Below are 25,086 nucleotides of genomic sequence, written 5' to 3'. Positions count from 1 at the left end.
GTTACTTTTTCCTCCAGAACCAACATTTTTCACACAACTCCAGGTTGTTACTAACAAATTACTACTACTACAAGTGTCATCAAGGGATAACTACAAGTAGAAGCACCATTTTTGGATGGAAAAAACCCTTCAGGAAAGTATACGTATCACATGTAACATGTAGTGTAACAAAGTATGAACAGTAAGGTTTTTCATAACAGTAGTATTACATACGTACATAACTTTTTTTTACAGGAATTTCCAACCAAGTTTGATTATGTACATACATGTTATAAACCACTGTACGTATGGTTACTGTATGTAACTTACTAAACATACATAACATGACTTAACTTTGATACTTTTTTGGTACATCCAGAAAACCAGGACCCCCTCCATGATGCAGGCTATGGGGCCACATAAAACTTTGTCCAGGGTTACTATACATAAGGTAAGGAATTATATATATATATATATATATATATATATATATATATATATATATATATATATATATATATATTACACACACACACACTACATATATATATATATATATATATATATATATATATATATATATATATATATATATATATATATATATATATATATATATATCATATAGATATTATATATATATATATATATATATATATATATATATATAATATATAATATATATATAAATATATATAATATATATATATATATATATATATATATATATATATATATATATATATATTTATGTATATATATATATACAGTGGTCCCCCGTATTCGCGAGGGATGCGTACCAGACCCCCCCGCGAATAGTTAGAATCCGCGAATGTTTGGAACCCTTATAAAAATGCTAAAAACAGCCTATTTTGTTAGTTAAAACTTAAGAAAAACCACTAAAAACTTTCATATTTGGTTTTTTAATAGTTTTATCACAAAAGTGCATTTTATGATGAAATTGATTAAAAAAACCAGGAATTTGTGGATATTTCTCATAGAAAAAATACCGTGAATGCGCGAATTTTCCACAAATAATGCAGGGAAACGTTCCCGAGAGAAATCCGCGAATGTGTGAGTCCCAACGAATCCGTAGTAACGCGAATACCGGGGGGTCCACTGTATATATAAAATTAAAATATCTATATAATATATTATATATATATATAGATAATATACATATACACAGTGGTACCTCGACATACGAAAGCAAATATGAAGATTTTTTTGGCTCTACATACAAAAATAATTCAAGTTACGAAAGTTTGTTACTGTAAAGTCCCGAGATTCACCCGGACCACCGAGAACAATCTTAAAACTCGCGCGCCGCCAACTGAGAAAACTCGCCACCATCCTCCCGCTCTCCCATTAGTTCCTGATGCTAGTCACCCCATAAGATCCTGCTCTCCTATTGGTCAGCATCTACCCTTTGTGCCCTATGTATGCTATTGGTAAAAGGATGCTGTAAATTGAAAAACTTATTCATGCAATACATTTAATAAAAAAAAAACATTAAGTAAAGATAGAACAAAGAATAGAAATGAATGGTTATTATACTGTTTGGTAGTTTCAGTAGTTGAAGAGCGATACTAATGAAAATTTATTGCTTACTGTACGCTAGGAAAAGTGATTGCTTGGCATTCGTTCGGTACTCGTAAGAGCTGAATGTTAAACAAACGGTTGGAAGGTTTTATTTTTTTGTTTGTTTGTGTATTTTAGTTAATGATTAATAAAGTGATTATTTGAAATGAGTACATACTGATTATTTATACATTTTATTGGCATATTCTAAGCTTTCAGCTTCTTAGGTTTAGATGTCAGAATTATAGACTAGGCTACAGTAGCAACTGCTAACATAGGCTACGCTTATTGCTAAGGGACGTATGCTAAAGTCCTAATATATGCAGTAAAAATGGGGTTGAACATTACATGCAGTTGAATATTACTCAAGTATGTACAGTATTTTGCCTTTTTGGAGTCATATTTCTTCTGTCAGATCGGCGTCGTAACCCTAGAACATGTGTTGTAAGCCTGGAAATATAATTTACTGGGGTGTTTTTGTAGGGCTTGGAATGGATTAGGCATTTTACATGTAAAATGCAGTTCAAGATACGAAAAACTCATGATACAAAGGCCACCTCGAAATACGAAAGGCTCAACTTACGAAAAATCCAAGTTACGAAAGCCAATACGAAAAATTTTACTGCTCTACATACGAAAAGTTTCAAGATACGAAAGGTTGTTGCTATAAAGTCCCAAGATTTGCCTGGACCACCGAGAACAATTTTAAAACTCCCGCGCCGCCAACTGAGTAAACTCGCCACCATCCTCCCGCTCTCCCATTGGTTCCTGATGCTAGTCACCCCATAAGGTCCTGCTCGCCTATTGGTCAGCATCTACCCCTTGTGCTTTAAGTATTCTATTGGTAAAAGGTTGCTGTAAATTGAAAAACTTAGTATTCATGCAATACATTTAATAAAAAAAAACATTAGGTAAAGATAGAATAAAGAATAGAAATGAATGGTTATTATACTGTTTGGTAGTTTCAGTAGTTGAAGAGAGATAATGAAAATTTATGGCTTACTGTGTAAAAGTGATTGCTTGGCGATCGTTCGATACTCGTAAGTGCTGGATGTAAACAGACGTTTGGAAGTTTTTTTTTTTTTTTTTATTATAGTTAACCCTTAAACGCCGGAGCGGTAAATAAAAAAATGACTCCCGTATGCCGGAGGGGTTTGAGAGTGAGCGCGTAAGCGGAAAAAATATTTTTTTTCAAAAAATCACAGCGCGCTTAGTTTTCAAGATTAAGAGTTCATTTTTGGCTCCTTTTTTTGTCATTGCTTGAAGTTTAGTATGCAACCATCAGAAATGAAAAAAATTATCATTATCATATATAAATAATGCGATATATGATAGCGCAAAACGAAATTTCATATATAATTGTATTCAAATCGCGCTGTGCGCAAAACGGTTAAAGGTAACAAGTTACTTTTTTTTGTTGTAATTTACACTAAATTGCGATCATTTTGGTATATAACACATTGTAAAACGATAAAAGCAACACAGAGAAAATATTATCACAAAATAATGCATGAATTCGTAACGCGCTTACGTAAACATATTTTTTTTCAAAAATTCACCATAAATCTAAATATTGTCCTAGAGACTTTCAATATGTTTCAGAATGGAAGACAAAATGATTGAATATTACTATACTGTAAGAATATTAGCTTACAAATGCAGTTTTCGACCATATCTGACGAGCTAAAGTTGACCGAATGTCGAATTTTTTATATATATATTTTTTATATGCAATTATTTCGGAAATAAGAAAAGCTACAACTTTCAAATATTTTTCGTTTTATTTTACATGAAATTGCGCACATTTTCATATATAAAACTCTATGAAATGCCTAATATGAAACGGAGCAAATATTCCGAGAATGGGACTTACGCATTTCGGAGATTTGTGGCGGAGAATCCGCGCGCGGAGGGAAGGAAAGTTTTTTTTAAAAATTCACCATAAATTTAAATATTGTGCTAGAGACTTCGAATTTGTTTCACGATGAAGATAAATGACTGAATATTACTAGACTGTAAGAGTTTTATCTTACAATTGCGTTTTTCGACCATTTCGGTAGAGTCAAATTTGACCGAACGTGGTTTTTTTTCTATTTATCGTGATTTATATGCAAATATTTCGAAAATGAGAATAGCTACAACCTTCAACTATTTATTGTTGTATTATACATGAAATTGCGCACATTTTCATATATAAAACGTTATGTAACGGCTAATTTAAAATGGTGCAAACATTACCACAATCGCATGTATGATTATTTTCGGAAGAGTTACCGTGCGGACGTAAGGAAAAAGTTTTTTCATAAATTCACCATAAATCGAAATATTGTGCTAGAGACTTCCAATTTGTTGCAAAATGAAGGTAAATGCTTGAATATTACTAGAATATAGGCGTTTTAGCTTACAATTGCGTTTTTCGACCATTTCGGTAGAGTCAAAATTGACCGAAGGTGAAAATTTGTCACTTATCATTTTTTATATGAAAATATTTCAAAATTGATAAAAGCTACAACCATGGGTTGTTTTTAGTTGTATTGTGCATGAAATTGCGCACATTTTCATATATAAAACTTTATGTAACGGCTAATTTAAAATGGTGCAAACATTACCACAATCGCATGTATGATTATTTTCGGAAGAGTTACCGTGCGGACGTAAGGAAAAAGTTTTTTCATAAATTCACCATAAATCGAAATATTGTGCTAGAGACTTCCAATTAGTTGCAAAATTAAGATAAATGATTGAATATTACTAAAATATAAGAGTTTTAGCTTACAATTGCGCGTTTTTCGACCATTTCGGTAGAGTCAAAGTTGACCGAAGGTTGAAATTTTGGCACTTATCGTTATTTATATGAAAATATCTTAAAACTGATAAAAGCTACAATCATGAGTATTTTTTTGTTGTATTCTACATAAAAATGCGCATATTTTCATATATAATACTCTATGTAACGGCTAATTTAAAATGGTACAAAAATTATGTCAGTGACGAAATAATTTCAGAGATGTGTCACAGATACTTTTTAGTGCGGCAAGAAAGAAATTCGCGCTTGCGCGCCTGCGTAACGATTGTAAACAAAACAACACCTTGATCCGTGAACTCCCAGCATCCCCTAAGGCGCGTGATTCAAGAGTTTTCGGCTAGTAGGCCTAAAAGTATTTTTCCGCGAATTTTTAAAAAAACTTTTGTATGTCGACGTAAAATACGTCCAGTCGGCACCCGAGAGACAAAAAATGTCGACGTAAAATACGTCCAGTCGGCGTTTAAGGGTTAATGGATACTTAATAATTATTTGAAATGAGTACATGCAATACATTTAATAAAAAAAATGTGAATTAGCTATCATATAAATAATCAGACTGCCAACAAATACACATTTTTTAGAATTCTTCTTCTGTTTTATTATTACGTTACGTATACGTATTACGTATGTTTTTTTCATTATAGCTGTCAGTAACTCGGTATCTCCGTTTGGTAAAGATAGAATAAAGAATAGAAATGAATGGCTATTATACTGTTTGGTGGTTTCATTAGTTGAAGAGAGATACTAATGACAATTTATGGCTTACTGTGTGCTAGGAAAAATGATTGCTTGGCGCTCGTTCCATACTCGTAAGACGGGTAACAGCTGAATGTAAACAATCGATTGGAATGTTTGTTTTTTGTTTGTTTGTGTATTATAGTTAATGATTAATTAATAATTATTTGAAATGAGAACATACTGATTATTTATACATTTTATTGGCATATTCTAAGCTTTTAGCTCTTAGGTTTAGACGTCAGAATCATAGACTAGGCTACAGTAGCAACCGCTAACATAGGCTAGGCTTATTGCTAAGGGACATATGCCAAAGTCCTAATATATGCAGTAAAAATGGGGTTGAACATTATATGCAGTTGAATAATACTCAAGTATGTACAGTATTTTGCCTTTTTGGAGTCATATTTCTTCTGTCGTAACCCTAGAACATGTGTTTTAGGCCTGGAAATATAATTTACTGGGGTGTTTTTGGAGGGCTTGGAACGGATTAGCCATTTTACATGTAAAATGTGTTCCAAGATACGAAAAACTCTTGATACGAAGGCCGTCTCGGAATGGATTAATTTCGTATCTCGAGGTACCACTGTATATACAGTAGGAGTCATAATACTTTGCGTGGTAGGAAGATGGAAGAAGAAAAAGAGTACAACAAACTAAAAATATTCAGGAAAAATCAGTTATTCAAGCAACCATCATAAAATTTGGAATGAATAATCACCAACTCCTGCCCTAGTACTTGATAGGCATGCCACAATGTTTACGGACTTTCTGGAGTGTCCTGGGCATTGAATCTGAAAACCGCTGCAGGAGGGACTCATCCAGATCATCCTAGGCGCGTTTCAAACTTTGTGCTGCAAGAAGTGTCCACATTCAGTAACTTTCTTTTTATGATTGCTTAATGATTGAAATGGCTGGGGAATTCCCTGGCTAGTCGTGGATATATTCAATTCCACAATCTCTAAGCCACAAAGTATTCTGTTTGGCAGTATGATCCCCAGTGCACGAATCTTAATCCAATGCCATTGAAAATCAGTCATTGAAACTAAAAAAAAATTCGGCTGAGTGAAATTGACTAATTGGGAACTTAACTAGAGCTACTGGCTCACTCACAGAAATTGTAACTCTGTGTAAGAGCTCTTCAGTAACCTGTTGGATGTTGTGACAGTTGGATGTCGAATTCTTTTCTCATGCTCTGCCAGAGCCGTTGCTAACATTATTTTGTGTGGTTGAGTGAGTGTGGTTGTATTAACAATGTCTAAACCGTATACTTCCATCGAGATATTGTGTGAGAGTTATACAACTTTACAGGGAAGTCCTTAAAACTGGTGTAATTAGCCAAATAATTGGCATGAAACAACGGACTGTCCAGAACATTCTAAAACTTTTCGTGAATTGGGAGGGAAGGAAGTACCCAAGGCTAGGACTAGCACTGGGAGGCCCCCTATCATTAGTATGAAGGGGTTAAAAGTTCTCGCCAGGAACACTGAGATCTCAATGTTCCTGGCGAGATCTCTTAACCCCTTCTAACTAATAATAGGAGCCCTCCCAGTGCTAGTCCTAGCCTTGGGTACTTCCTTCCCTCCCGACTCACGAAAAGTTTTCAGAATGTTCTGGACAGTCCGTTGTTTCACACCAATTATTTGGCTAATTACACCAGTTTTAAGGCCTTCCTTGTAAAGTTGTATCACTCTCACACGATATCTCAATGGAAGTATACGGTTCAGACATTGTTAATACAACTAACTCACTCAACCACACAAAATAATGTTAGCAACGGCTATGGCAGAGCACAAGAAAAGAATTCGACATCCAACTGTCACAACATCCAACAAGTTACTGAAGAGCTCTTACACAGAGTTACACTTTCTGTGGGTGAGCCAGTAGCTCTAGTTAAGTTCCCAATTAGTCAATTTCACTCAGACAATTTTTTTTAGTTTCAATGGCTGATTTTCAATGGCATTGGATTAAGATTCGTGCACTGGGGATCATACCGCCAAACTGAATACTTTGTGGCTTAGAGATTGTGGAATTGAATATATCCACGACTAGCCAGGGAATTCCCCAGCCATTTCAATCATTAAGCAATCATGAAAAGAAAGTTACTAAATGTGGACACATCTTGCAGCGCAAAGTTTGAAACGCGCTTGGGACGATCTGGACAAGTCCCTCCTGCAGCGGTTTAAAGATTCAATGCCCAGGACACTCCAAAAAGTCCGTAAACGTTGTGGCATGCCTATCAAGTACTAGGGCAGGAGTTGGTGATTATTCATTCCAAATTTTATGATGGTTGCTTTAATAATTGATTTTTCCTGAATATTTTTAGTTTGTTGTACTCTTTTTCTTCTTCCATCTTTCCTACCACGCAAAGTATTATGACTGCTACTGTGTATATATATATATATATATATATATATATATATATATATATATATATATATATATATATATATATATATATATATATTGGGATACAATCCACAATGAAGTAAATTCCTCTAGTAGTTTAAATATATATTTCTTGTATAGGATTAAAGCTTTCGACCATCAACTGTGGTCTTGTTCACTAAAGTGTCACTTTAGTGAACAAGACCACAGTTGATGGTCGAAAGCTTTAATCCTATACAAGAAATATATATTTAAACTACTAGAGGAATTTACTTCATTGTGGATTGTATCCCCATTTACTTAGAGGTACGACATAGTACCTGGCTTCTGCATATATATATATATATTATATATATATATATATATATATATTATTATATATATTATATATATATATATATATATTATATATATATATATATATCTATATAGTATATATATATATATATAGTATATATAATATATATATATATATAGAAATTATATATATATATATATATATATATATATATATATATATATATATATATATATATATATATATATATATATATTACATATATTTATAGATATATATACTAAATTTATATATATATATATATATATATATATATATATATATATATATATATATATATATATATGCAGTGGACCCCCCGTATTCCGCGGACTCACACATTCGCGGATTTCTCTCGGGAACGTTTCCCTACATTATTCGCGGAAAATTCGCGCATTCGCAGTATTTTTCTATGAGAAATATCCACAAATTCCTGGTTTTTGTTATCAATTTCATCATAAAATGCACTTTTTGTGATAAAACTATTAAAAAAACCAAGTATGAAAATTTTTAGTGGATTTTCTTAAGTTTTAACTAACAAAATAGGCTGTTTTTAGCCTTTTTATAGGGGTTCCAAACATTCGCGGATTCTAACTACTCACGGGGGGTCTGGTACGCATCCCCCGCGAATACGGGGGACCACTGTATATATATATATATATATATATATATATATATATATATATATAATATATATATATATATATATATATATATATATATATATATATATAAGGTTTTTTGCCATGAAGGAAAAAAATTAAAAACGAGATAGCCAAGTACTTGGCTATCTCGCTTTTTCATTTTTTCCTTCGTGGCAAAAAACCTTTATTTATACATAGCATCACGTTTTATATACTTCGTGATCAAGTTATTCATATATATATATATATATATATATATATATATATATATATATATATATATATATATTAAATATATTATATATATATATATATATTAAAGGCTAGTTGGTTGTGTCACAGCAAATTTAGTGATGCTGGAATATGTAGCATCGAAAAGTGGCGACTGCCAAACACTTGAGCTAGAGACAATGTAGAAAAAATATGGAGACATATTTTATAAACTTGAATCATAAATGCTGTTGATGGGAAAAAGGAAACTACCACTCCAAGAATTTTTCAAAAAGAAAGAGAAAAAGTGATGAACCAGACAAACACAGAAGTCAATCATATTCAAACAATGGTATTACAAGAACCAAAACATGCAGCACTCATATCAGTTATCTCTGAAAATGTACAAAGCCATATACCTATTACCAAATTCACAGGGAGTAGTTATCGTAACCTAAATGCTGTGAAAATGAATTTGCAGTTAAAAATGAACCCAGTCTTATCAAATACATGTATTCATAATTTATGTATTGAGGGACCTATATTGGGTCAGAAAGTGGTACAATTGTAAAATGAATTGTCGATCGTACACTCACCTGATTAATTTCATCGACACATCTAAAAGGAACAGACGTCAGATTCTGAAGAGAGAGCATGTAAAGTGCAGTAGCTAACGCCCGTTCTCCTCCAGACTGATGCTGAGCTGTTAAAATGCGAAGTTTATCTGTTCCACGGAATTTAACTAATATTGCTATACCATATTTACTATAGTCATCCTGAAAAAATAAATTAATAATTTTGAACAATACAATAATGCACATAAAAATATCAAAAGAGTCAACTAATTTTTCTTGTAAGTGAATAAAAAGTGAAAACTGAAAAAAATTCTGAAAGAATTCTCAGTTATACATAAAAAATAAAAATAATTTTAATTATGATGGTTTAGACAGATGGTTACATTATCTGACAAATCCTGCTGTTGGAATCAGCTATCATGGTTTGAGTCTGCAGTTCCTGCTATGGGAATCAGCAACCATGTTTTAATTAAAGTTGTCAATAAAGGTAAAGCTACTGGTTTAGTCACCAATAATAAAATAAGTCCATAAATTTAAATGGATTTTACAATAAATATGCATAAACCTCACACAATATTACAAAATTTAAAAACCAATGCAGCTTAATTGATTGTGATAAAGGAAACTGGCCAACATGGCATTTTGCATCTCAACAGAGTGAAGTATATGATGCTCTGTAAAATTAACTAGCACACACTTTTTTTAAAGCATGCCAGACAATGTGGATGACAAGAACAATGCTTCCTAGGTACCAAACATTTTTTCTTACATGTGGTGCAAATAATTATAAATGGGTTTCACATATCCAGTTCAGTAATAACTACAAATATTCAGATTATAAAATACATTAAAACTCACTTCAGCATCATGAATCAAGTCCACTTCTCCAGAACAACCCAAACGTTGCATGAAGCTCGTAAAGCTTGAACTTATGTTTTGTACAAGTTCAGTTACAGATGGCAGCCACCTGAAAAATTGAAAACAAAAAAATTTGATATTCAGGTTTAACTACTACAGCAAATGCTGTGGGACAATAAATTCTAATCTAATCATTCTAATCCATAGTAATGTACTGAGAGAAGAATAGGACTGATCCAGATGGAAAGTTGTTGAATAAGAAAAAAAAAGTCATGCATGAGCCCATGCATGACTGCTAGTCATGCTAAGTAATGTAATTTTTTTAGATATAAGTAAAATACAGTCCCAAAATAGTTTGTAGTATATATGCATAATCCTGAATCAACTGTCAATATCACAATTTTTGTAAGTAAATTGTATTTTTTTTAACTATACAAACCTGAGGTCCTTTACATAAGGAATTACTTACAGCGTAGCTGGAATTACAGCCAGTAAATCTTGAACAAGGTGGATAGGCAGTAACTACCGTGTGGCAGGCGGGTAGGCCAGCCTGCCCAGATGTAAACATTCCACTTTGCCTTTCGACCCAGGTTCAGATTGAGGGGTGGCATGAGGTGGGCATGTATGTAAAGGACCTCAAGTTTGTATAGTTAGGAAAAATACAATTTACTTCCAAAAACTGTGATTTGTTCCTACACGACGTACAAACCCTCGTTCCTTTACATAAAGAAGACTCACTGATTGGTGGGAGGAATCTGAGTGAACCTCTAGAACTGACTGGAGTTCTACACACCTAGGCTACTCCTCCTGGTTTTAAGAGTGAGGAGGAGTGCCCTGCCTCTGACAACTTGATCAGAGTATAAAAACTGCATGATCAAGAGTCAGACTTCTGGGCCTTTTCGAAATGAGTGAGGAATTGTAACTCATCCGAAAATGGGCTGTGAAGAATATTTGGCATCGGAGACATTAATGCAAAGTTCTGGGAAGGGTTTGCATTATTGTCAGTCTCCTTCCTCCCCTTGCTAGAGGAAGGAGCGGGATTGCTTCCATGATTCTGATAAGAAACATAAAAAGGATGCTTATGTATAAGCTTACCACATCAATCGTCTGACCAGCCAGTTTAAGTTCGAGTTCTATCCTCAACCCAAAGGAAGAGGAGTAGAAGGACGAGGTGTGGAAGGTGGAGAGAGCCAGTCACTCTCGCATCCTTCTTACCTCTACAACTACACGCCATAGACGAGATGCAACTTGTCCTCTTGAAGGAGCTGGGTAAGCAAATACAACCTACAAGCATCCACCACTGGTCCAAGGAAATGAGGTTACAAGGACCTGTAGGCAGGCCCGAAGGGAAAGTTAGATATGGTCGCAATGACCTTATTTATCTTCCTGTCCAACATATTCTTAGGAGTGATGACAAGTACCCATCCACTGGACTATACAACTGCAGTAAAGTCTCTCACGGTCTCGTAGTATTCCGCAGCGAATAAAGACACCGACACTCCATGGTGGGTGTCGATCCTTATGGGTACAGGAACACGCCAATAGGACAATGTAATGACTGATCTGGATCAACCAACACAAAGTTCTCAACGTAGCTCGTGACGGTATCGGACTCTTCAACAGCTGCCAACTGACTGCGCCCAGTGTGACCGTCTGAGGCGAGCAGTCATGCATCCGAGACGTAGGGTTATGCCGAGAAACCATACAAATCATCTTTCTTGTTGCCACCGATGTTGGGAGATGAGATGATGATTCTCTCAAGGCATGCGCCGATCAGACGAAAGTCAATTGCCTTCTGAGACTGAGGTCCCTGATGGGAGGACAGAAGTCTCATAGTAGTTGAATCTCAACTAAGGAGAAACAATACTATATGCCAGTGAAAGACTAAGGTGAATGCAGACCTATGTCTTCACAGCTGAATCTAGAGAAGTTAACTCTAAAGATTCTGAACGTAGAAAAAGTCCCGTCGATGACACCAACCAGTGAAGACGGCTTTAATACCTGTTGTTTTACATAGGACTGAAAACGCTAAACCGCTACTTCATTGCTGTTGGGTGAGAAGTCGGAGTTTGCAATGAAAGCGGAGCGCTTTTCAGTAATGGAAACACAGGGATTGTACTGCCTGAAGAACCGCTTCTCATGGGCTGGATCAGAGAGGACATTTCTATACTTGGAAGTAGAGCTGGCAGGGCGGGGAATAGGCAAGGTCTTCCGTTATTCATCAACAATTCAGGGTGAACAAAGAATAATTACACACCTACAAATTACGAGATGTATTTAGAAGACAATCTCAGATGTATGAAGAAATCATTCTGCGTCATCGCAGTGGCAGGTGCGATGAAGCGGAAGACTAGGCTACACACTTCTGTTACCATGAGGCCATTATTCATCTACAATTTGGGGTGAACAAAGAATAATTGCACACCTACGAATTACGATATGTATTTAGAAGACAATCTCAGATGTATGAAGAAATCATTGTGTCATCGCAGTGGCAGGTGCGATGAAGCGGAAGACTAGGCTACACACTTCTGTTACCGTGAGGTAAACAGAAAGATGATAACGAGTCTAGTGAGATATCTGTCAGAAAATTCTCGCAACGGCAAAAGGCGATGCAGTAGAGATGGTCATACACGTGTGCGATAATTCCACCCAACCAGAGACGTAAGTCTGTGATTGCCGGGCAGAGATTCGATTCGGTAGTCAATCATTGCAGAGGATGAAGAGACACTATCCGATCAAACTATTTCGGAGAGCCAGCTGGCAGGCAGCCCGTACACCGCTAGCTCTCATTCACTTGTCATCCTGAGTTGCCAGGTAATCCATTCCAAGAAGGAATGTGTTCGGCTAGAACCATCGAGCGCAAGAAAATGTACTCGAGCATTTGCATTTTAACTGAAACGGATTTCGGTGAATGCAAATGCTGTGGTGTTGTTGTTGTAAGCAATACCACAAGTATCTCAAAATCGAAACTGGTAACTCTTGCGAGGCTTGCAAGGCAGTCCCGAGTTGCAGTTCAATTAAGAAGATACTATTTGTCTGGGTCACAACCCGTAGAGTTAACTGCAGGATATGTCTATGTCTCGGACAATTCAACTGATAACAGAAGCATGTCGCAAGGGAAATATGAGTAGTATATTTGTAGGTTCCTGTACATAGACCTCCAGCCTAAATTCTCTTCCATTTGAAGAACAAGAATAAGGACTGGAAGCCGACGTCCTTCATTCTCTAATGAAGAGAGCGAAATTGAAGTTTTCCTGAAGAAGACTTCTACGGTGATAACAGGATACCAAAGACGATTAGTTCAAGCCAAACTGGATGTTCCCACCCGCTCTTCTCTACCCCAGGGTTGACTGCCTACTGAGGTGATGGACCGTCAGGTCCATCCAGGCTGAGCCCCTCCCTAGATATTCTTCCTTCAGCAGCAGTACTTCCTTCGAATGCTAGAAATTCCTGGAATTCGAGCATTCAGCAAAATTTCCGATTATCATAGTAACAATTATCTGGGATTCTCGTCTCGCCCACTCTGGACTGTGGTTTCACCCCAGTGTTTGCAGATTGTAGAAGACCAAAACACTCCACCTCCAATTTCGTCAGATCCTCATCAGTTGGCGGTCCTCCCTATTCCTGTAGAAATCGAGGATTGGGCAAGATCCTTCCTCAACGACAGGGACTTACATCTGGTAGGACCCGGAGGTCCCTCCAGGAACGCAGTCCCGATGCGGAATCCTATGGAGAACGCTCTGCAGGATCCCTCCCATACCGTCGCAGCCATAGGAAGAATGGGGGAGGAAGATTGGATGCTCTCGTTCGCCTTGCCAGCGGAACTAGCAGTCAGAGAAGTGAGTTACGGGCAGCCTTCAAACTGCGGTGATGGCCGCTCAGAGTCTAGGAAAATGTTACCGTCTAGAGAAAATGTTTTCCTGAGGAGGGTTTCAAAACTTGTACTGTAGGCGATACTTCTGCCGCCACCATGACCGTTGTCTGGGTGGGACTAAGCGTGCACCTGACAGGAGAGAGCCGATATCATCCTTCGACGCGTCCCAGTCCTTGTCGAGGTTGAAACCTCTCAAGAGGACCAAAGGAGGAGCCCACACCGGTCTCTGCATGCATGGTCCAGCGGGACCGTCACGTGAACAGCGGTGATGGTCACTCCGTTGAGTCTAGGACGCGTCATCATCCTTGCCAGCCCCCAACATCTCCTCCAACCACTTGGGCGAAGATCTGTTTGGTCTCAAGACTGACCCAGGCTTGTGGCCGGACTGTAAGAAGTGCCTTAATCACGGTTATTCCTGTTCGCCTCGTTCCTCCCGGTGTAGCCCGAGGAGGTTGAAGGGACAGGTGAGGCAGACCTGACACTCCTACCCTGCCTATTAGCAGAACCAGAAGGCTGGGAGGACTGCGGGCGATCGCCAACCCACGGTGGTGATCGAGCTGTAGGTCTGGACCAGCGGTCTTCTTGCAGAGAAGCGCTAGACCAAGGACAGACCGTCAGTCTCGTGCGTCTGGGGAGCTGCTACGAGCCCTCCTACCCTGCCTACCAGCAGAACCGGTAGGCTGGGAGGACTGAAGGCGATCACCAACCCACGGTGGCGATCAAGCTGGACCGAGGACGGTAGCGTTGGTCTCATGCGTCAGGGGAGCTGCTACCACTCGTGCGAGCCATCCGGTCTCAGTGGGAGCGACAGTCAAGTGACTGGTAGTGTCCACTAACGCGGTGAGAGCGAGAACCATCCTCTCGACGTGCCACGGTACAAGGTCCAGCCGAGGCTCGACCCGGTGACCAGGCCCAGCGAGGCTGGACCAGGGACCAGGTCCAGGTGAGGTTGGACCAGGTCCAGGTGAGGTTGGACCAGGTCCAGGTCCAGGTGAGGCTGAACCAGGCCCAGGTGAGACTGAACCAGGTCCAGGCAAGGCTGGACATGGTGACCAGAGGGGGAGGGGGGCTCTTCCCAGCATCGCTTCGTGAACGGTCTGGCGAGTCACCCGAGCGACTTTTACCATCCTTCCTTTCTGTGCCTGGGTCCTGACACGGTGAGCGTACTCAGCAATCTAGACCTTGGCTGCACGGTCACCCGTAGGTGACCGTACACTCAGTGACGCTCTCAAGCAAGCGGCCGAGACGGTTCCCGATCAGGAAGTGGAACCTTTGGAGCCAGGAGCAGAGGTAGCCGGTACCCCTTCGGTCCCCGTTTTCTTCTTCCTTGGGGAAGGAGAGACGGGCTCCGTTCCTCTAGGAGGACCAGCGAAAACCCACCTGTCTCACTGGAGCGAGACAGACCCTTAAGTCTCTGTGCAAGACTTCTTAGGGGGGCAAGGACACCTTCTTCCTTGGCTGTGGGGCCTTGGAAGTCAAAGGGGAAGAGGCGGCAGAAGAAGACGACGACACCTTCCTCTTCTTTCTGGACTTCCTCTTTGCCAGTTTCCTCAGGACAACCGACAGGTCCTCCATCCAGGACGGAGTTGGGGCAGTTGCGGTAGCAACACGGCCCAACTGCACCTGTCCAGAGGGACCTGTGGGAGCAGCAGTGGAGAGAACGCTTCCTCGAGGATGGTTACAAAACTCTTACCTGTGACGTTCGCAAGCGAGCGGCCAAGATGATTCCCAGTCTGGAGGTACCAGCGGACCTCCATGGTCCCTGTCTTCTTCTTCCCTGAGCAAGGAGAGACGGGCCCCGTTCCCGGAGGAACGGGAGGACCAGTGGATGACCCACCTGTCTCACTGGCGCGGGGATAGAGGACTGCGGATTGGGAATACGAGAACGCGGTGGCATGTGGCGTATACCGTCCTGACGAGCCAGGTGGCCAACCAAGGCTCGCCAGGGTGGGCACCTCCCGTACCATCCACACTGAGCGTGGCGCGGTGAACCAATCTCCTGACTGTACCCCTATCCTCCCCCCCCCAATGTGTGAAAAGCTCGGGTCAGCGACATGGGGTAGCGTAAGGCGAGCCGCGTCACCCCACCAAGGTGGGTCCAAGGGGAGGGAGGATGGCCAGAAGGGTGGCCCACTTGTGATCCGTTGGTCACAACAACCGGCCAGGTGGGACAACCCCCCAGGAAGTCGTGAGCCAACCAATAACAGGGACAGAAGGCCTATAGGCCAACTGAAACATGCAAAGACATGCAAAAACAACAAATTAATGCAGTATAAATGATAATAAATGTAATACAAATAGTCCTGACACGAGAGGGGACAGGGAAAGGGTAGGGGATAAAAGGGATGAGTCCTCTCGAGCGGCTGGCTTAACCTTCGCAAAATCGGAACGATCTGGACAGGTCAGCCAGGGAGGCTCTGAGCAGCTAGCCTAACCCGCCTAATCGGACTTTGTAGTCACGATTGGCCAGGTAGGCTAGGGTGGCTCAAGGACCATCGTGTGTAGGTCACGACAAGGGCCGATACCCTTCAATAGAAATTCAACCTGGTGAGGTAGTCTCTTATTATGAGACTAACATACGGGAAAAATGGAGGGGTGGCTACGCCGCCCAACCAATGAATCAGTTGGGAAGACAGCCGAAGGGGAAGGATAATAGGAATCCCTCCGAGACCATGCGGCTCGAGTGGAAAGGCTAGTATAACCCTCGCGTTCAGAAAACTATCATATAACGTCAGGATAGGAATAACTGAGTAACTGCTAATCTATCCAGGTAAGGCGACTACAATTAGTATGGAATTCCAATCGAACGCCGTCATATGAAAATTCGCGGGTTATGATGCACGAAATGGCTGCCTCGGGAGCGGCGTCATGCAGGCTCCCGCTAAATAACAATGCCTAACATACTTATAATTAACAGCGCTACCCTAAAAAGTGGAAATTTATTAATTGCAGTACTCAACTTAGATCCAATGGTTTCCTGACGCTCAGACATCGTGGAATCTTCAAAACCAAAGGGAAGAATTCTCAAAAACGCACACACACGTCTAGACGTAAACAATGCTAATAAAGGAATGGCGGACAGGACGCTAGTAGTAGCAGTAGCGGGCGGTAGATGGCCTGGAACGGCTCCTCTGTAGAATGGGGGATATTGAGAAAGGAAGAGACTAATTGGCAGGGGACCTCTGATAGTGGTTTCACATGCCCCAGTTTCCATACCGACACCCTTAATTAAGGGTGAGCGAGCCAGGAAACTCTGGCATAACCATATAGCTTTTTTTCTCTTGTATATTTAGCAATATTTATACCTTAGAAATGAGTGCTATAGGAACATTTCACGGGACGACACAGGTTAGGCCCAGAAATTACCATAAAAACAAAACAAGGACAAACCTTTGAAGTTCCCCTCAGTAATCCCCAAACGTAAGCGTAATTTTCGAATGAATACATTACTCGTTACAGGATCAATATTACTCACGTTAAATACATGTCTCATCCTCACGTTAAACACATATCTCGCCCTCAGTTAAAGGGCGAAAGAATGTAAATAATATGTTGGCATACCTTTGCCTCCGACTCTTAACACAGGTAGAGAGGCGGCTATAAAGGCTATCACAAAAAGTGGGTTTGTATATTAATTGAAAAACAAGGAAAAACCTTTGTTTAATATTAATATCAAACACCATACAGCGGTCCCCCCGTATTCACAGGGGATGCGTACCAGACCCCCCCGCCCCCCCCGTGAATAGTTAGAACCCGCAAATGTTTGGAACCCCTATAAAAATGCTAAAATCAGCCTATTTTGTTAGTTAAAACTCAAGAAAAACCAACTAAAAATGTTCATACTTGGTTTTTTCAATAGTTTTTTCACAAAAAGTGCATTTTATGATGAAATTCATCAAAAAAAACCAGGAATTTGTGGATATTTATCATAGAAAAATACCGTGAATTCGCGAATTTTCCGCGAATAATGCGAGGAAACGTTCCCGAGAGAAATCCGCGAATGTGAGAGTCCGCGAATACGGGGGGTCCACTGTATATATATCTATTTTAAAAACAAAAATAAACCAAAAGGATCCAACTAAGGAAAAAAGATCAACGACCAGTCAGCAAGAGCTCACAAACACACGTCTTCATTGGAAGACGGCCGAAAGCAAAGTGGAGTGTTTACATCCGGGCAGGCTGGCCTACCCGCCTGCCACATGGTAGTTACTGCCTAACCACCTTGTTCAAGATTTAATGGCCATAATTCCAGCTACGCCGTAAGTAATTCCTTATGTAAAGGACCAAGGGTTTGTATATCGTGTAGGAACAAAATAATAAATTAATAATGTATACCATTTGAAAAATATACCACAGGGCTTTAGTTGAGTACAGTGGGCCCCCCGTATTCGCATTCTCCAGATTCGCAGATTTCCTTCTGGACCATATCTACCCATTATTTGCGGAAAATTCACCTATTCGTGGGTTTTTCTAATGACAAATAATCCCTAATTAGTGTATTTTGATGTTATTTTCATGACTAAATACATTTTTATGATACAAAAATGATTTACTAATTTTCAATTATTAATATTAATTAATACTGTATTAGTAAGTTTGATAGATTAAATTATATCACATAATAATTCTCTCTCTCTCTCTCTCTCTTACAGAGATGTGTTTTTTGTATGATAAATAATTGATTTACTAATTTTCAAATATTAATATTAATGTCAAGAGCAAAATCATTAAAGAAAATACTATAGTGAATTAGTAAGATTTTAGTTTATAAATAAAGAAATTATGTAAGAATGAAGGAAATCCCAGTCTAGCTGCATCTTTCTTTCTAACTCCAACCAAGCAGAGGTGGCTGAGGTCCACAGCTGTCAAATATATCAAGTAACGTGACAGGAGGGGCAGTGTTGTGTCCCCCCCCACCTCTCTCTCTCTCTCTCTCTCTCTCTCTCTCTTCTCTCTCTCTCTCTCTCTCTCTCTTACAGAAATGTATGATTTTTGTATAATAAATAAATGATTTACTAATTTTCAAATACCAATTTTAATGTAAACAGCAATGATATCAATTCATTAAAAAAATAATAAAGAGAATTAGTAAGATTTTCGTTTATAATAAAAAAAAATTGTTAGAATAAAAGAAAATCCATTCTATCCCACATCTTTCCAACTCCAGGTTGTTGTGTTGCCCACTAAAGTTCAAGTAATTTCTCTCACTCTCTCTCTCTCTTACTGAGATGTGAGAATTTCTATGGTACATGTGTATATGTTTATTAATATTTTCACATAATAATATTAAATGTAACTAATTTCAAAATTCACATGTGATAGTATTTTAAAGAAATACAATAATCTATCTATTTCACTCTTTAAAATAAGGATACTCTCTCTCTTTTGCCACACGTATGTCATAGTGGTAACTCTTGTCCTCTATTTTGGGGTGGAAGTGTATGTATACAGTATATCTTTAAGGGCATTACTACATTTTATGGTAAAATAATAATATGTAGTAGTTATTTTCAAATACGTAATAGTTTAATGACATTAACCCTTAAACGCCGACTGGACGTATTTTACGTCGAGATAAATTGTCTCTCGGGTGCCGACTGGACGTATTTTACGTCGACATACAAAAGTTTTTTTTTTAAATTCGCGGAAAAATACTTATAGGCCTACCAGCCTAAAACTTTTGAATCACGCGCCTTGGGGGATGCTGGGAGTCCACAGATCAAGGCCTTGTTTTGTTTTGAAGCGTGACCCAAGTGCGCATGCGCGATATCCCTTCTTCTCACTCCAGCCAGCATCAGTAGCGCATCATCCGAGAGCGATCTTTCATCAGAAGCGTGTTTTTCTGGACTTGTGCGAGACTTAGAGTATTTGTGTTGCAACAGGACATTCCTAGATATGTCTCAACGACGTGTGGACCGCGAAAGGCGCGTTTTACCCGTCGGAAGGGATCGTGTAAGGCGAGTTTTGGACCTGGATGCCGGCGAGGGGCCAAGCACCCAGCATGACCCCGCACCTCAAGGCCGTTCTGTGCGGCCACGTGTGGCTGAAAGTGTTTTAGGAACACAGCGTATGCCTTTGGTTACCCCTAGGAAGCATGTGGGCGTCCTTAGGGGCATTCGTAAGCATTTGGGAGGCCTCCAGCCAAGGGACATAGATGAATATCTATCGGAGCTTGATCGGGAACATGTCGCAAGTCCTCATTTTGATGGCGGATGGTCATCGAGTGATGAGGACATCAGTCCCGATGAAAGTGAGGATGAATATATGCCCCCAATGTCCATTCGAGGCTCACATCCCGAAAGTGAGCTCGAATTCAGTGGGTTCAGTGCTTACGAGGGGGAATCTGAGGAGGGGGAGGATGGGGATACGGGGTCAAGTTTTATCGCAGAGGACGATACAGAAAGTGAAGGCCTAAGTGAGGGTGATGGGCCAACGGGGGAGGGTAGAGTGCAATATCATGCCCGCACCCGTGCGCGTGCGCGGGCATGGGCACGTAGAAGGTCAGCTCGTCACGCCAGCCAAGGTGAAGGTCGGTCGTCGGAGAGTGACGAGGGGTGGACGGAGGACCCCACCCCTCCTAACATGCACCCCTTCACGGCAACCCCTGGGATCACCGTACCAGTACCCCTGACTGTTTTGGGGTTCATCCAGCTTTTCCTGACGCGGGAATTGCTGGAATACCTGGTACACGAGACGGTGGACTACGCTCGGTACTGCCGGTATGAGCTGAGGACGACCTTGTCGTATTACTGGCGGGGTTGCAACCTCATTGACATGGCGCATTTTTTGGGGCTCCACATTTATTTTGGTATGACACCTGCTGCTGACGTCTGGCAATATTGGAGGAGAAATTATTTTTTATGTATGCCTAATGTGCCTGGTGTTATGTCCCATGATAATTTCCTGGCGTTGGACAGGTACTTCAGCGCCTTCAACCGAAGGGCCATACCCCGGAATAACAGTGATCGCCTCATTTTAGTGCGCCCAGTGTTGGATTATATCCGTGAGCGGTGTAGTAATCTCGTGATTCCTGGAAAGAACCTGTCTTTGGATGAGGGGATGATGCCTTACAAAGGACGTCTTAGTATAAAAGTGTATAACCCCAAGAAGCCAAAGAAATATGGTGTGAAATTCTGCTGACGACGCCCCTGCTGACGACGCCCCTGCTGACGACGCCCCTGCTGCCGCCGCCCCTGCTGACGACACCTCTGCTGCCGGCCCCGCCATCACCGCTTCTCGTCGGGTAGTGGAGCCTGCGTGTCGGCTGCAGCCAGGGGATCACATACTGGAGGCCTTACAAGGGCGAAGGCAGAAACGGTGCCGGGTGTGCCATATGAATGGCAGAAGGAGAGACACCCGGTTCTTCTGTCGTCTCTGCAAAGTTGCTCTTTGCAGGATAGGGGAGTGTGACCGAAAGTACCACACTAAGGTCATGTATTGGAGCGCGCCCCCTAAACCGACAGCGGAGGGCGCACGGGGCCACCGGGTCCATCAGCAGTAAGGGCGCGCCTCTCCCTCCTCCTCCACCTGTACCTCGTCATGTCGAGTGGAAAAAAATGCAAGACTCTTCAATGGAGGAGGGAGAAAACAAGAATAGAACAAAGAGTCAGGATTACGATGAGTATTCTGCATTTATTTTATATTTATTTTTATATTATTACAATTTTTTATATATCCGAATCTGTGCATGATAAAATAATAATAAGACATTTCATTGTATGCGAAAAGAGAAGTGTCACCTGCATTCCTTTCATTTATGTATTGGTACCAGAATCGAAGAATGTAATATATATATTTTGTATTATACATATATATATATATATATATAGATATATATATATATATATATATATATATCTATATATATATATATATATATATATATATATGTATGTATTGGGTAAGGGCAAATTACTTACAGTCTAGTAATATTCAATCATTTACCTTCACTTTAAAACCAATTGCAAGTCTCTAGAACAATATCTCGATTTATGGTGAATATTTGAAAAAATATTTTTATTCCCTCCACACGCCGATTCTCGGCAGCGAATCTCCGAAATGCGTAGGTCACATTCTCCTAATATTTGTGCCTTTTCATATTACGCTTTTTTTAGAGGTTTATATATGGAAATGTGCGCAAAAACATGCACAATATAACAAAAAATATTGGAAGGTTGTAGCATTTTTCATTTTTGAAATATTTGCATATAAAGTACGATAAGTACGAAAAAAACTACGATCGGTCAACTTTGACTCAACCGAAATGGTCAAAAAACGCATTGGTAACATAAAAATCTTACAATCTAGTAATATTCAATCATTTATCTTCACTTTAAAACATATTGCAAGTCTCTAGAACAATATCTCGATTTATGGTGAATTTTTGAAAAAAATATTTTTTTCCCCTCCGCGCGCCGATTCTCGGCCGAAAATCTCCGAAACGCGTAGGTCACATTCTCCTAACATTTGTGCCTTTTCGTATTACGTTTTTTTTAGAGTTTTATATATGGAAATGTGCACAAAAACATGCACAATATAACAAAAAATATTGGCAGGTTGTAGCATTTCTCATTTTTGAAATATTTGCATATAAAGTACAATAAGTACGAAAAAAACTACGATCGGTCAACTTTGACTCAACCGAAATGGTCAAAAAACGCATTTGTAACATAAAAATCTTACAATCTAGTAATATTCAATCATTTATCTTCACTTTAAAACATATTGCAAGTCTCTAGAACAATATCTCGATTTATGGTGAATATTTGAAAAAAATATTTTTATTCCGTCCGCGCGCCGATTCTCGGCCGAAAATCTCCCAAACGCGTAGGTCACATTCTCCTAATATTTTTGCCTTTTCATATTACGCTTTTTTAAGAGTTTTATATATGAAAATGTGCGCAAAAACATGCACAATATAACAAAAATTATTTGAAGGTTGTAGCATTTCTCATTTTTTTTATATTTGCATATAAAAAAAATTTTAAACAAAAATTCGACATTTGGTCAACTTTAACTCGTTCGAAATGGTCGAAAACTGCATTTGTAAGCTAAAACTCTTACAGTATCGTAATATTCCATCATTTACCTTCATTTTGAAACAAATTGCAAGTCTCTAGGACAATATTTCGATTTATGGTGAATTTTTAAAAAAATTATTTTTTTTACGTCCGCGAGCTACGAATTCATGCATCATTTTGTGATAATATTTTCTCTGTGTTGCTTTTATCGTTTTACAATGTGTTATATACCAAAATGATCGCAATTTAGTGCACATTACAACGAAAAAAAAAGTAACTTGTTACCTCTAACCGTTTTGCGCACAGAGCGATTTGAATACAATTATATATGAAATTTCGTTTTTGCGCTATCATATATCGCATTATTTATATATGATAATGATAATTTTTTTCATTTCTGATGGTTGAATACTAAACTTCAAGCAATGACAAAAAAAGGAGCCAAAAATGAACTCTTAATCTTGAAAACTAAGCGCGCTGTGATTTTTTGGAAAAAATATTTTTTCCACTTCCGCGCTCACTCTCAAACCCCTCCGGCACACGGGAGTCATTTTCTTATTTACCACTCCGGCGTTAGAGGGTTAAACACTAACAATAACATTTCTCTCTCTCGCTCTATCTCTCTTACTAACATATGTTTATATGTTTTGTAGTATAAATAAATGATTTACTTTATACTAACTAATTTTCAAATATTAATAAGATTATCAAAAGAAATAGTGATTCCCCGTCTTTTTATCCACTTCGAAAAAGGAGGGTGGAGGAGTAAATGACAGTTTGATATACTGTTGGTGGAGAGGAAGGAGTTGGATCCTAGAAGTTATTCTCTCTCTCTCAGAAATAATTCATAATTTCACTCTTGATGGTCAGATATATGATGTTGCCATTCAGTGGTCTCTCTCTCTCTCTCTCTCTCTCAAAGACATCTGCTTATCTGCTAATCAATTTTACTAATCATTTTCATCAAAATCTATTTCAGCCATAAAAAATACAAATTATCAGTGCCAAAAGTTAGTTAACCCTTAAACGCCGATTGGACGTATTATACGTCGACATAAACTGTCCGTTGGGTGCCGATTGGACGTATGGTATGTCGATATAAAAAGTTTTTTAAAAAATTCGTGGAAAAATACTTATAGGCCTACCAGGCAAAAACTTTTGAATCACGCGCCTTGGGGGATGCTTGGAGCTCACGGATCAAGGCGTTGTTTTGTTTACAATCGTTACCCAGGCGCATAAGCGCGAATTTCTTTCTTCTCGCACTAAAAAACATCAGCGACACATCTCAGAAATTATTTAGTCACTTTGACATAATTTTTGCACCATTTTGTTTAGCCGTTACATGGAGTATTATATATGAAAATGTGCGCAATTTCATGTAGAATACAACTAATATCAACTCATGGTTGTGGCTTTCATCAGTTTTGAAATATTTTTATATAAATAATGATAAGTGCCAAAATTTCAATCTTTGGTCAAATTTGACTACTGAAATGGTCGAAAAACGCAATTGTAAGCTAAAATTCTTATATTCAAGTAATATTCAATCATTTACCTTCATTTTGCAACAAATTGGAAGTCTCTAGCACAATATTTCGATTTATGGTGAATTTATGAAAAAACTTTCCTTACGTCGGCGCGGTAACTTCCGAAAAAATTATAAATTTTTTCGTCTGATTGTTGTAATGTTTGCACCATTTTAAATTAGCTGTTACATAAAGTTTTATATAATGAAATGTGCGCAATTTCATGTAGAATACAACAAAAAACAATCCATGGTTGTAGCTTTTATCAGTTTTGAAATATTTGCATATAAATCACGATAAATAGAAAAAAACCCACGTTCGGTCAAATTTGACTCTACCGAAATGGTAGAAAAATGCAATTGTAAGCTAAAACTCTTATAGTCTAGTAATATTCAGTCATTTATCTTCATTTTGAAACAAATTTGAAGTCTCTAGCACAATATTTAGATTTATGGTGAATTTAAAAAAAACTTTCCTTCCCTCCGCATGCAGGTTCTCCTCCGCAAATCTCCGAAATGCGTACGTCGCATTCTCGTAATATTTGCTCCGT

General features: G+C 38.9%; 1 protein-coding gene across 1 annotated transcript in view; it reads right to left on the bottom strand.

Annotated features, from left to right (window-relative positions):
- The window catches only part of LOC135208610 (structural maintenance of chromosomes protein 5-like), a 357,310-nt gene that overhangs the window by 10,247 nt on the left and 321,977 nt on the right, over positions 1–25,086 (bottom strand). Inside the window, exons 21-22 of the mRNA XM_064240976.1 lie at positions 10,114–10,222; positions 9,277–9,456 (exon numbers count right to left, since the gene is read on the bottom strand). Coding sequence (XP_064097046.1) covers positions 9,277–9,456; positions 10,114–10,222 — 289 coding nt within the window. The remainder of the gene's footprint in view (positions 1–9,276; positions 9,457–10,113; positions 10,223–25,086) is intronic.

The sequence above is a fragment of the Macrobrachium nipponense genome, chromosome 35, assembly GCF_015104395.2.
Source record: "Macrobrachium nipponense isolate FS-2020 chromosome 35, ASM1510439v2, whole genome shotgun sequence".
Taxonomy (NCBI): domain Eukaryota; kingdom Metazoa; phylum Arthropoda; class Malacostraca; order Decapoda; family Palaemonidae; genus Macrobrachium; species Macrobrachium nipponense.
Note: the sequence above shows the minus strand (reverse complement) of the source record. Positions and strands in the feature narration are given on the sequence as shown.